This window comes from Molossus molossus, unplaced genomic scaffold (assembly GCF_014108415.1).
Source record: "Molossus molossus isolate mMolMol1 unplaced genomic scaffold, mMolMol1.p scaffold_m16_p_1, whole genome shotgun sequence".
Lineage (NCBI taxonomy): Eukaryota > Metazoa > Chordata > Mammalia > Chiroptera > Molossidae > Molossus > Molossus molossus.
Window position 1 is genome coordinate 164,041,929 of NW_023425344.1, and position 12,991 is coordinate 164,054,919.

At 36.4% G+C, this 12,991-nt stretch overlaps 1 protein-coding gene across 11 annotated transcripts in view; it reads left to right on the plus strand.

Moving 5' to 3' along the window:
• LOC118619400 (sec1 family domain-containing protein 1) overlaps positions 1-12,653 on the plus strand; it is a 156,874-nt gene extending 144,221 nt beyond the window's left edge. For 10 of the 11 annotated variants that reach the window (XM_036246121.1, XM_036246131.1, XM_036246123.1 and 7 more), the window contains 2 exons: positions 7,452-7,520; positions 12,433-12,652. In XM_036246121.1, coding sequence (XP_036102014.1) covers positions 7,452-7,520; positions 12,433-12,456 — 93 coding nt within the window. In that variant the 3' untranslated portion in view covers positions 12,457-12,652. Of the gene's footprint in view, positions 1-7,451; positions 7,521-12,432 lie in introns of all 11 variants that reach the window. The other variant, XM_036246133.1, reaches the window with a different exon arrangement.
• Positions 12,654-12,991: the final 338 nt, after the last annotated feature.

The following is a 12,991-nucleotide window of genomic DNA, read 5'->3' on the forward strand; positions in this document are numbered from 1 at the left end:
CATTCATTTCTGGCCTAAAATTGAACTTGAGGTAGAAAATAGTCTGTCTTTTTTTATGTAATGTACTTTGCAGCTATCTAGCTATCAGTTTGACCTCAAATGTTTAGAGCCCTCAGGCAACCCCTCTTCCAGAAGAGTCTCCCTGGCTGAAATGATTGAGCAAACACATTTACCTGAATCATAAGCACTTTTCTCCCATCCTGTTGACAAATCAGCAACATACTTCTAACAAATTTAGAATGTTTGCTTTTTCAGCAAACAAGAGCTTTGGTGGTTGCAAATTAGCAGCAGAGTACTGTTCAGAGCTGACAGCAGCAGGGAGTAGACAACTGAGCAGAAGGATATGAGGGAAAGGGTGTGACTTGAACTAAATAAGTTAAATGCAGGGACGATGGAATTAGTGATTGTTAGAATGACATTTTGGAATCTTCCTTTATTTAGTTAACATTAAATAATGATCATTCCTTACATCCTGTGTTATATAAGGCTTTAATAAAGGTAGAGATTTTGGTATATCAGGAGCAAAAAAGCAAAAAAAGCATAGGCGGAAACCACAAAGCTTTAAACTACCGGCACAACTGCTGGGATCCTATTTCAGTTGCACAGGACACACTTCATCTTCAGAATGTAAACCACCACGATCTGTGTCAGATACCTCGGTCTCAGTGGGGCATCATCTTATACAAGAAGAGGTCTTTCATAGCCTCTGTGGCCATAGAGCCAGCATAAAAAAGCAGAAACCAAGAGAACATAACAGAAATCAGGTGCAAACTGTACAATGTCTATAAGCATTGCTGACAGGCCGGTGCAGGCTTTCTCCTGGTCTACCCATGACCCTTGCACAGGACAGAAGTAACCACTAGGTGGTCTATTTCATTCAGGTTGACCAAGGGCCAGCCACATGAGTGGTTCCAAGTGTTCCCGCAGATAAACACAGGGCTGCCACAGACCAGCTAAATGAATCCTATACTTACACATTTCCCACACCCTCATTCTTGGTTAATCTTTCTTAATTACACTTGTCAGCTTTCATCTTTCAGCATTTTTTTTTTTTTACAATTATAGAATAGAAAAAAAAAAACAAGATAAATACCAAAATACTAATCATTTGTGTAGTGTAGTGCCTGAAGGTATAAACTGTAAGGAAACATTACAGTTTACCAAACACATTCCAGTACATACATTGACTGGTCAGGCATATAGCAGCTATTTTAATGTCCCTGTATCCAGGCACCTTTCTAAACAGATCACCACTTAGGTTTACAGAAATTGTACCCAGTGGTCTTTGGCTCTGTTTTTGAGCAACGGGATCCTAAAATGAGACTCTATAAAATAAAAAGAAACATTACCCCCTAGATATTTTTAGCATCATCAGGATGTATTACATGAATGACGGCAGAGCAAATCTTCCTTAAACTTCCCAGGACCTATCGAAATGAAGCAATTTCTGCAGGTCTTAAGGGTATCTGTAAATATAGCTAAAGAGTATTATTCTCTCGCTTTTAGCATCTTACGAGGTACCAAGATAATGTTAGCTTTCCCTTTCTGAGAGTCAAGACTTCTCCTTCTTTACATTTGTCATTAATTTTTACCCAGAACTTGGCCCCTGGTTTAGAAGACCATCAGATTCAGCAACACAGTTGATTTTAGGGCTGGCAGCCCTGTGAGACTGGCCAGTGCTTTTCCTTTCCCCATTCCTATGAAGAAAGTAGGAGCAAATAGAACTGTCTTGTCCACTGGTTAGGAAGGGTGCCGAAACCATTAATCCTAGTTAAGACAGGTGAAAAGAAACAGTCGATTCCATCATTCCTCAGACAGATTTAGAGATACTGTCTTGGTGTCTAGTTTGCAGTTCATCCTTTCCTCAGAACTTGTAAATATAATGTGTCCCTATAATACTGGGTCAAGCAAAGCAGAAGAAAAATTTTTAGAAATGCAGAAGAAATTTTTGTTCATTCCTGTGTTATTATCCCACTGCCTTATTTTTCCTGCACTATCTGAATACTCTATTCATCATTGACTCCTCTGTTTAATTACATGCCTATTATGCTTTAACATACATCCCATCATGCAAACCTTTCTTTCTGTCTCTTATTAGTAAGAAAGGTGCTCAGTTTTCAGTCAGCCCACTGCTTTGTGTTTGGTAAGGTGTGACAGGCCCATCTGTTTGCTTCAGTCACCAAGTGTACAAATCCACATGTATAAAAACTGTTGCTGTCCACCTAGAACCATAGGTAATAGGCCAGTATAGTTTTGTGTGAATGCTTTCATTTTCTTAGGTACATACTGTATACCTAGGAGTAGAGTTGCTGGGTAGTTGTAACCTTGCTTAACCAATTGAGGAACTGTCAGACCATTTTCTAAAGTGACTACACCATTTACATTCCTACCAGCAGTGTTGAAGGTTCTGATTCTCCACATCACAACCAATGCTTGATGCCTGACTTTTGTATTCTGGATATGAAGTGGTATCTCACTGTGGATTTGATTTACGCTTCCCTGCTGACTTCTGATGTCAAGCATCTTTTCATGTACTTATTGGCCATTTAGATATCTTTTTTGGAGAAATGTCTATTCAGATCCCTTGCTCATTTTGTTAATTGGGTAATTTTTTTTATTATTGAGTTCTTTATATAATGTAGATACATGTCCCTTATCAGATATGATTTGCAAATAATTTCTCCCAGTCTTGTGGTTTGTCTTTTAACTTTCTAAATGATGTTTTTTTTCCTTATTTTTTCTTTTGTTTGTTGTCTGTTTTTGCTCTTATATTTAGGTGTTAGATCCATTTTGAATTAATTGTTTTGTATTCTATGAAGTATGGTTCACTCTTTAGTATATGGCTATCCGGGATGTCCCAGGATAAATATCCCCATTTATTGAAAAGACTCATTTTTTTTTTCTCTATTGAATGGTGTTGGCAGCCTTGTTGAAAATCAGTTGACCATACATGTATGGGTTTATTTCTGGACTCTCACTTCTTTGGATCCATAGGTCTATCCTTGAGCCAGTACTACATTGTTTTCATTACCATTGTTCTGTAGTAAGTTTTGAAATCAGGACATGAGCATCCTCTTACTTGATCCCTCTTTTTCAAGATTATTTTGGATTTCTGGGTCCTTTGCAATTCCATGTGACTGTCAATGTCAGTTAGGATTCTGAGGGATGGCAGTGAATCTGTTAAATGAAAATACTCTCAAAAACTGATCTACAATGTTAAGTCTTCTGATCGATGACATGTTTTTTCATTTATTTAGATATTCTTTCGACAATTTTTTGTTTTCAGAGTCTAAGCTGTGTACTTTCATTAAATGTATTCCTATGTACTTATGCTATTGGGAATGGAACTGCTTTCTTAATTATATTTGGTTTGTTCATTTCAGGTGTATAGAAATACAATTATTATTATTTTTATTTTTTTTGTATATTCATCCTGTAATCCTACTCAACTTATGTATTAGTGTTAATGGGTTTTTTTGGGTGGATAACATGTACAAGATCATATTATCTGTGAATAGAGTTGATATTTTTCTTCTTTTTCTTGCCTAACCACCTTGACTAAATATTCAATAGAAGAGTCCAGAGCAGACCTTCTTATATTTTTCCTGATTTTAGGGGCAAAGTATTCAGTCTTTCGCCATCAAGTATGATGTTAGCTATAGGTTTTTCATAGTGCCATTAAATTGTTAGTATCTACTAAGCCACCAGTTTAATTATCCTGAGAGTTCTTTTTTTCAATCCCCTTGCCTCTTACTGTTTCCTTTATTGTGAACCATCCTAATCCTTTTTCTAGCCCCATTCCAGAGAAACTGGGCTAGTAGGTCTACAACAGCCTCCCCTATAAGAAACCAATGTCCGTACAACCCTGTCATATGAAACAAATCTTATGAGAATGCCTACAAGAGACTTATAATCAAGAATCATGTAGCATGGCCTGGAAAACAAGTTCCAGAGGGGAAGGGAGAGAGAGAGGGAAACATCAGTTAGCCCCCAACCTGGGCATGTGCCCCGACCAGGAATCGAACCAGCGACCTCTTGGTGCATGGGTCAATGCTCAACCACTGAGCCACAGAGGCCGGGCGCTAGTCTAAGTCTTAATGTAACTGCTATTTGGTATAGCACTGCTGTGTTTGATTTTAACAAAAAATTTGAGTAGACTAATGAGACAAGGATACCCCTTTAATCAACATAGCATTGGAAGTCCTAGACAGCAGTTAGGCAAAAAAAATAGAAGGCATCCTAATTGGAAAGAAAGAAGTAAAGCTGTCACTGTTTGCAGATCACACATTATACAGTTGACCCTTGAACAACACGGGAGTTTGGGGAACCCATACATTCAAAAATCTGCATGTAAATTTTAAGTACCCCTTGTACTAGGACCCCCCACAGATGCCAAAGTCCTCTACATAAAATGTTGTATATCATTAAATTCATTCAGCTCTTCACATTCACAGACTCTCAACAACAGATCAAACACACAATACAAGTATATATTGAAAAAAAAATCCAAATATAAGTGGACCTGTGCAGTTCAAGGGTTGGCTGTATATAGAAAACCCTAAAGACTGTTAGAATTTAATAACAGAATTCAGTAAAGTTGCAGAATACAAAAATCAGTTCATAAAAAAAGTCTGTTGCATTTTTAGACACTAATAATGAACTATCAGTAAGAGAAATAAAACAATTGCATTTACAATTGCATCAAAAAGGAAATAACAAAAGACCTATATGTTGAAAACTACAAGAAATTGAAGAAGACATAAATAAAGGGAAATATATTCTGTGCTCATGATTTGAAAGAATCAATATTGGTAGAATATCATTACTACCCAAATCTACAGATCCAATGCAATTTGTATCTAAATTTGAATGTTATTTTTCAAAGTAATAGAATAATCCTAAAATTTGTATAAAACCACCAAAAAAAGCCCAAATAGCCAAAGCAATCTTGAGAAAGAAGACCAAACCTAGAAAATCATGCTTCCTGATTTCAAACCACATTATAAGGCTATAATAATTAAAATGATATTGGTATAGACACACAGAGAGCCCAGAAATACCTGTGTGGTCAATTAATTTGCAGCCAAGAATATACAAAGGGGAAAGGACACTCTCTTCAGTAAATAATGTTAGGAAAACTGGACAGCCACATGCAAAAGAATGCAACTGGACCCACTATATTACACCATACACAAATATTAATTCAAATTGAATAAAAGACATAAACAAAATCTGAAACCATAAAACTCCTAGAAGAAAACATGGGGAGTAAGCTCCTTGACATAAATTTTGGTGATGCTTTTTAAAAATTTTACACCAAAAGCAAAAATAAATAAGTGGGACTACATTATACTAAAAAGCTTTTGCATCAACAAAATGAGTGGGAGAAAATATTTGCAAATTATGATAAGGGGCTAAGATTCAAAATATATGAAGAACTCATAAAATAAAATAAAACAATTTAATTAAAAAGTGGGAAGAAGATCATCCTGGCCGGTAGGTTCAGCTGGTTGGTGTGTAATCCCATGCACCAAAAGGTTTCAAGTTTGATTCCCAGTCAGAGCACATACCTAGGTTGCAGGGCAGATCTGAATAGACATTTTTCCAGAGAAGACATACAGATGGCCAAGAGGCACATGGAAAGAGGCTCAACATCATTAATCACTAGGGAAATGCAAGTTAAAACCACAGTTTGGCCCTGTTTGGCTCAGCTGTTAGAGTGTCGGCTCACTGACAGGAGGGTCTCAAGTTCGGTTCCCAGTCAAGGGCATGTACCTGAGTTGCAGATTCAGTCCTCAGCCCCAGTCAGGATTTTGTGGGAGGCAACCAATGTTTGTTTCACTCTTTCCTCTCCCTCCTTCCCTTCCATTCTACCTAAAAATCAATGGAAAAATATCTCGAATAAGGACTAACAACAAAAAACCCACAATTAGGAATCACCTCACCTATTTAGAATGGCTGTTATCAAAAAGACAAGAAAATAGCAAATATTAGCAAGAAGAGGTAACTCTTGTACACCATTGATGGGAATGTAAATTAGTGCAGTCACAATGGAAAACTGTATGGAGTTTCTCAAAAAATTTTAACTACCATATGAACCAGTAATTCCACTTCTGGGTATTTATCCGAAGAAAAACACTAACACAAAAAGTTATCTTCATCCCCATGTTTCTTTCAGCATTATTTACAGTAGCCAGGATATGGAAACAACCTAAGTGCCCATCAGTGGGTGAATGGATAAAGGAATTTGGTCAATCCTGAATGAAGCGTACTAACTAGTTATTTATTTTGTCCAAGATAGACCAGGAGTCAACTTGCACTAGCTTGTCCGCATTGTTTAATAGAAAATGTCAAGATTAAGGGTTTGCACCCTGGTTTCTGTCATTTTTTCTTGTTTCTGCTGTTGAGCCTGGTCATGATTTTGACCATGTGGTCAGAGAGGTATAAAAGACCTCTCTTTGGGCAACACTGGCGCTCCCCTGCCATCAAGGTATCTCCACTGTGTCTTAGTGGTTCACAGTTAAAAGTAAACTGTGTCCTGTGCATGAGATGGTATCCTGGGAGCTGTGCCCAGAAGTTATGGACCCCTCTGATGTTTCCCTCTGCTTTCTTTATCCTTCTGTGCTGTGCCTCTATCTTTATTAATGTCTTTCATAAGTATTGCCTGTGTAGCCTCAAGAATCCCAATTTTATGACGCTGTGTAATTGTGGCACGTATCATCTCATTTTTTATAAATTGAGTGAGGTGTGATGTTATTTGTCCTCGGAGATGGCCAGCTCTAGGACATTTATTGAGCCAATGATGTTTGTTCTACTTATACATTACAGAGAAATGTCCTTCTCTTGGGTTACAACGCCATAGTTCTTTTGTTCCTCAGTGAATTATATTTTGATGTGTTACAGAACAAACTTTTTACAAGAGAAATTTTATGAATTTACCTTCAAATTCCCAATACATATAAGAATTTTAGCATTAAGGACTTACCAAAATTCTTAGAAAAGTTTGACTCTTGTAATTGGGTTCCAACATTCTGTCAAAATTAGGAATGAAATTCACTGTTACAAAATGGAACGGGGTATAGTAACACGTAAGTTCTGTATGACATAAATGAGACTCAAATGACAGTCCATGCCACTGCACCATCTCCTGCTTTCCACCTTACAAAAATCTAAGAATGTTGGCCTGATTTTATGGGTATTATAGGAAATGTAGCAGTCATCAGATTCTTTATATTTCCAGTAGAAAAGGTACCAGTAGTATGTACAATAATGCATATTTAAAAATACTATGCCACTTCACCACTTTATTCCATGCAATTTTAGGATACAACCCAACACCCCCCCACACCTCCACCCACAAAAGAATATTTAAGAATAACAAAAAGTGTTCTTGGCTTTAATCCCTCTTCTTGGGAATACTTGTATCTGATTTTTGTTTCTGATTTTTACAGGGGAAACAAGGCAAACACATTTTATATGGCTGCAGTGAACTTTTTAATGCTACACAGTTCATAAAACAGGTAAAGTATATACCTTTTTATTTTATTTTATTTTTATTTTTTTTATTTTTTTTGTCCTCACCCGAGGATATTTTTCCATTTTTTGTACAGATAGAGTGGGAGGGAGAGAGAGGAAGGGAGAGAGAGAGAGAGAGAGAGAGAGAGAGAGAGAGAGAGAGAGAGAGAGAGAAACATCGACGTGAAGTGACACATCGAGTGGCTGCCACCCGCACGACCAACCAGGGCCGGGGACAAACTGCAACCGAAGTATGTGCCCTTAGCGGGAACCAAACCCGGGTCTCTCCGGACCGCAGGCCGACGCTCTAACTGCTGAGCCAAACTGGCCAGGGCTAAAGTATATACCTTTTTAGTTTGTTACTATTAACATACCCTAAGTTGCTGTTGGTATTTTTCAAAAGAACAGGAGAATAATTATATTCATCTGAACCAGCTGAAACTATAGAGCTATAAGAATGTAAGGTTTGGACAACTATAAAGAAAAGTCACATTATTTCCAGTATCCCAAAAGGTAAATTCAGAAAATTTAAAATTCTAGTAGTGTACTCAATTATGAAAAATTGAATTCAGCACTTCCTATATACTGTCCACATTTCTGACTCTACAGAGCATATCACAAATTGGGCTAAAAAATATTTTCTTGGGCTGTTACTACCAAGTGTGCTCAGGTGATGCAATGGAGTTACTACCTTCACCGTGGAAGTTAATGACAGTCGTAGCTGAGGTGCACGAGGTCCTTACATTGTTTTAGTATCGTTCCCTCTAACGTTTTCTATAATTATATTAACTTTAGGTCTTTTAAGCTTGAACTACCTGAGTTGCTTAGTAGACTGGCCAATAATGTTCACTCAGCTTTGCCTTGACTGCCACAAAAATAGTACCTATATCCGGTACTTGTTTTTAGCACCTGTTCTTAGTATCATTTTCTAGCAGCAACTTTCTTACCCCATTATGTAGTTCTTATATTTTTAACCTCAATATAGTGGCCCAGTGTTATGAGAATTTCAAATATACAGAAAAGTTGAAGAGTATTTGCAGTAAGCACATATACACTCCCCATTAACAGTTTGCTGTACTTTATAAGATACCTACCCCCCATCCATTGTTCATTCTATTCATCACTCCAACTTACTTTATTAATTTTAAAGTAAAGTGTAGATATCAGTATACTTCCCCCTTAATACATCTGTGTCAATACCATTCCCTCCAGTTCATTGTTTGTACAGGTTTTTTTTTTAAGCCTTTGGAGGTAAAATTTAGAGCAGTGAAATACACAGATCTTGTGTTTTATCAGGTATGTTCACCCGAGTAACCCAAACCCCTAACAAGATACAGAACCATAATACCACCAAGTTCCTTTATGGCCGTTCCCATCCAGTCCTTGCCCCACACTGTCTTGATAGCTTTCTACTGTGGATTAGTTTTGCCTATTCCAAAACATCATGTAAACAGAATATTTTTGCTTGGTTGGGTTAACTAGAGGAGCCTCAATTTTATTAATATTTTCTGATGAACCAGATATTTATGCTCATTTTCTCTTATTTGTTTTCTAGTCATTGGCTTCAACTCTTTATTATTATTTTCTTTGTTTTGATTACTTTGTTCTTTTCTAGCTTCTGAAGTTGGAATATTAAGTCAACAACTTTAGTTTTTCTTTTCTAAGATAAACATTTAAAAAGCTATAAAATTAAAATTTTGCCTAATGCCACTTTAGCTGTATTCCACAAATGTTGATATATTTTCATAACCATTGTTTGAAATAATTTTAATTTACCTGGTGTTTATTTATATTTATTATTTATATTTTCGTCTAGTTCTATCAGGTACTGAAAGACTTATTAAAATCTCCAACTGTAATTGTAGAATTCTCTCTCTTTAGTTCTGTCAGTTTCCATTTTTGGTGCTTTTAGATCTGTTATTAGGTACACACACACATATGTGATTGTTGTATCTTCCTAACAAATAGACCCTTTTGTTATTATGCAGTATCTTCAACACATCTGATAATCCTTTGTCTTGAAGTCCACTTTATCTGATATTAACGTAGCTACTCTTGCTTTCTCATGCCTACGGTTTACTTTATAACTTTTCCCTCTTTTTACTTTCAACTTGTCTATGAATTTATATTTAAAATGTATATCTTATAGGTAGCAATATAGTTGGATCTTTTGGGGGGTTTTCCTTTAGAACCATTTTGACAGTCTGCCTTTTTTTATTATTAATTTATTTTTGTTACAGATGTTTCTCCTTTTTCCCATTGACACCCTCCTTCTGAGCACCCCCCCCCCCAGCATTGTTGTGTATGTCCATTGGTTGTGCATACATGCATATAAGTTCTTTGGTTTATCTCTTCCCTCCCCCTTGCCCACCTCCTCTGAGGTTTGTCAGTCTGAACCCTACTTCTATGTCTCTGGGTCTATTTTCTTCATTATATTCCACAAATAAGTGATATCATGTGAAACTTGTCTTTTCTCTGACCGGCTTATTTCACTTAGCATTATACTCTCCAGGTCCCTCCATATAGTCTCAAAGGATAAGAGATCTTTTTCTTACAGCTACATAGTATTCCATTGTGTCTATGTACCACAGCTTTTTTATTCACTCATCTATTAATGGACACTTAGGCTGTTTCCAGATCTTAGCGATTGTAAATAGTGCTGCTGTGAACATAGGGGTACATATATTCTTTCGGATTGGTGTTTCAAACGTTTTAGGATGTAGTCTTAGAAATAGGATCACTGGGTCAAATGGGAGATCAATTTTTTTATTTTCTGAGGAAACACCATATTGTTTTCCATAGTGGCTGCACCAGTCTGTTGATATCTAATTATTTCTTTACATGATTGGATTTACAGCTACCATTTTACTGTTTGCTTTCTATTAGCCTTCTGTTCTTCTTTCCCTGCCTTACTTTGTATTGTTAGAACACTTTTTAGAATTCCATTTTAATTCACCCACTAATTTTTTTTTTAGCTATATCTCTACAAGATTAATTTAGTGGTTGCTGTGGATATCATCATGCAAAAATCTTACAACCATATAGACCTATTTTCCCAGCATTTATGCTGTGATTGTCATATATCTACCTATTAACATCGTAAGACAGTGTTATCATTTGTGCTTCAGATATAAACAAATCTGTTGCATTCACACAGATATGATTTCCAATGCTCTTCATCCCTTAGAATAATTATAATTTTTATGTGTTGTCTGAAAAACTTTTTCTAGTACTCAGTGTAGCTCAGATATCCTATCAGAGAGTTCTCTTAATTTTCTTTTATTGATTTGAGAGAGAGAGAACATGGATCTGCCACTGCCTGCATGCCCCCCACTGGGCTCAACCACTGAGCCACACCAGCTGGACGTCTTAATTTGCTATGAAAATGTCCTTTTTTCAACTTTATTCTTCAATGATATTTTTGTTGGACATAGAATTCTTGATTGAGTTACTCAACACTTTAAAGATTATTTCATAATCTGCGTTTCTGATAGGAAGTCAGCAGTCATTCAGATTGATGTACTTTCATATGTAATTTTTTCATTATCTTTGGTTTTTAGCAATTTAATCATGATGTATCTTGTTTCAGGATCACTGAATTTTTTAAACCTATAAATGTATACATTCACCAAATTTAGGGGATTTTTCAGCTGTCAGTTCTTCAAATATTTTTATGCCCAATTTTCTCTCCTCTCCTTTTGGGACTCCATCTACATATATGTTCAACTTTTTCATTGTCTCACAGATCCCTGAGGACTGTTCATTAGAGGGTACAGTTTAAGTTGCCCCCATTCTACTGTTTGAATAATGTTGTATTTACCAGTTCTAAGAATTTTTGTTTGGGTTTTTTTAATACAGTTTTTATTTCTCTGCTAAGATGTAGTATATTTTCTGTAATTTCATTGAGGATAGTTGTCGTACCTGCTTTTAAAACCATATTAATTACAGCACATGGATCATCTTGCTGTCATTCTTCATTGTCTTTCCCCCTAAAGAAGGGGTTGCATTTTCCTGTTTCTTCAGATATTGACTAATTTTAGATTGTGTCCTTAATATTGTGATTTTGTTTTGGAGACTAAACTGTTTCTCTAAAGAGTGTTGATTTGTGGTTTTAGCAGGCAATTAACTTGGTTAGACTCAGATTTCAAACTTGATGTCTAGGGCAGCAGTTCAGATCTCACTTCTTAGTCTCTTTCATTCACAAGTGACTCAGGGTTTACCACAGATTTAGGGGAAAAGTCTACACACAGAGTTTAGGACTCCCTCACACTGGCTCTCTCCTTTCCAGCATTTCCCCTCACTTTCCAGTGCCCCCAGACTCCTCTGGTCCTTCAGGCCAGAAAGACTGCAGTTGTTCTGTCGGTGTTAGCTGTCAGTGTGGCACCAGCTGTGGCCTTCCTTCAGGCTGGGGTTCACGGGAGCAGGGACCTCGGCCAGTGCTTCCCTCGCGCCTGCTTTCAGTTCTCCATCGCCTTCGGGAGTGGGTTTTGTATCCCTGAGAGAATTCATCCACAAGACATAACCCAGCCTTCCCGAATCCTTTTAATGACCTCTAAGAAATATAAAATTAACTAAAATATATGGAGAAGTGATCTGGCAGCAGTGACGTCCCACATGACGTTTTTTCATTCTCAGGGCTTTTGTTTTCCATTGGTTGAATTTGCATCTATATTTTCCACATTTTTTGCCCTGAGAGTTTATTGCTGATTAAGATTTGAAGGTATTTTAAAGGTATTTTAAAACTAAACATTTGAGTTAATGGTGAAAATGTTCTATTCTAGAAATGAAGTTAATGGAATAGGAACTCTAATTTTTACCATGATGAAAGTGTGCATTTTTAAGGTATTAAAAAATGTTTGAATGCATATGTCTTTTGTGATTAATAAAAAGTTATATTTATGATCTTATTTGTTTTAGCTGTCACAACTTGGACAGAAATAGCACAGAAGAACCTTACTATGAGACTCGACTTGGATAGATGTAAAAAGAAAAGTCAAAGAGCCAGCTGCTTCCTTCTCTGTATCAGTGTCCTAACAGTGAAACTTAAGAGTTGTTTATTTTTAAGGAAATCCTATACTTAATATAATGTGTACTGATTAAAAGAATAAAGCATTTCAGAAATAAATTTTTAACATTGTACATTCTCTCTCCTTTTATGCTTCCCCAGTGAGAGAGTACTTGGAAGGAAAGAAAGCTCTGAGTATAATGTTGGAATAGTAATATCGTAACAAATGTTATTGAAGCTAGTAAAAGTTTAAGAATATAAGGATGTTACTTTATTGGTTCATGACTCTCCTTCTTGCATGCATTTGAATTATAAAATCACCATCCTGTGATTTTTGGTTTCTCATGTTGCCTTTAGATTTTAATGCCACTTTAATGTCTCTTCTTCCTTCTAGCACACCTATGTACTCTGTATCACATAAAATCCCTCCTTTATACAATGGCAGCAGTCAAACACTAGCAACATCTAGAA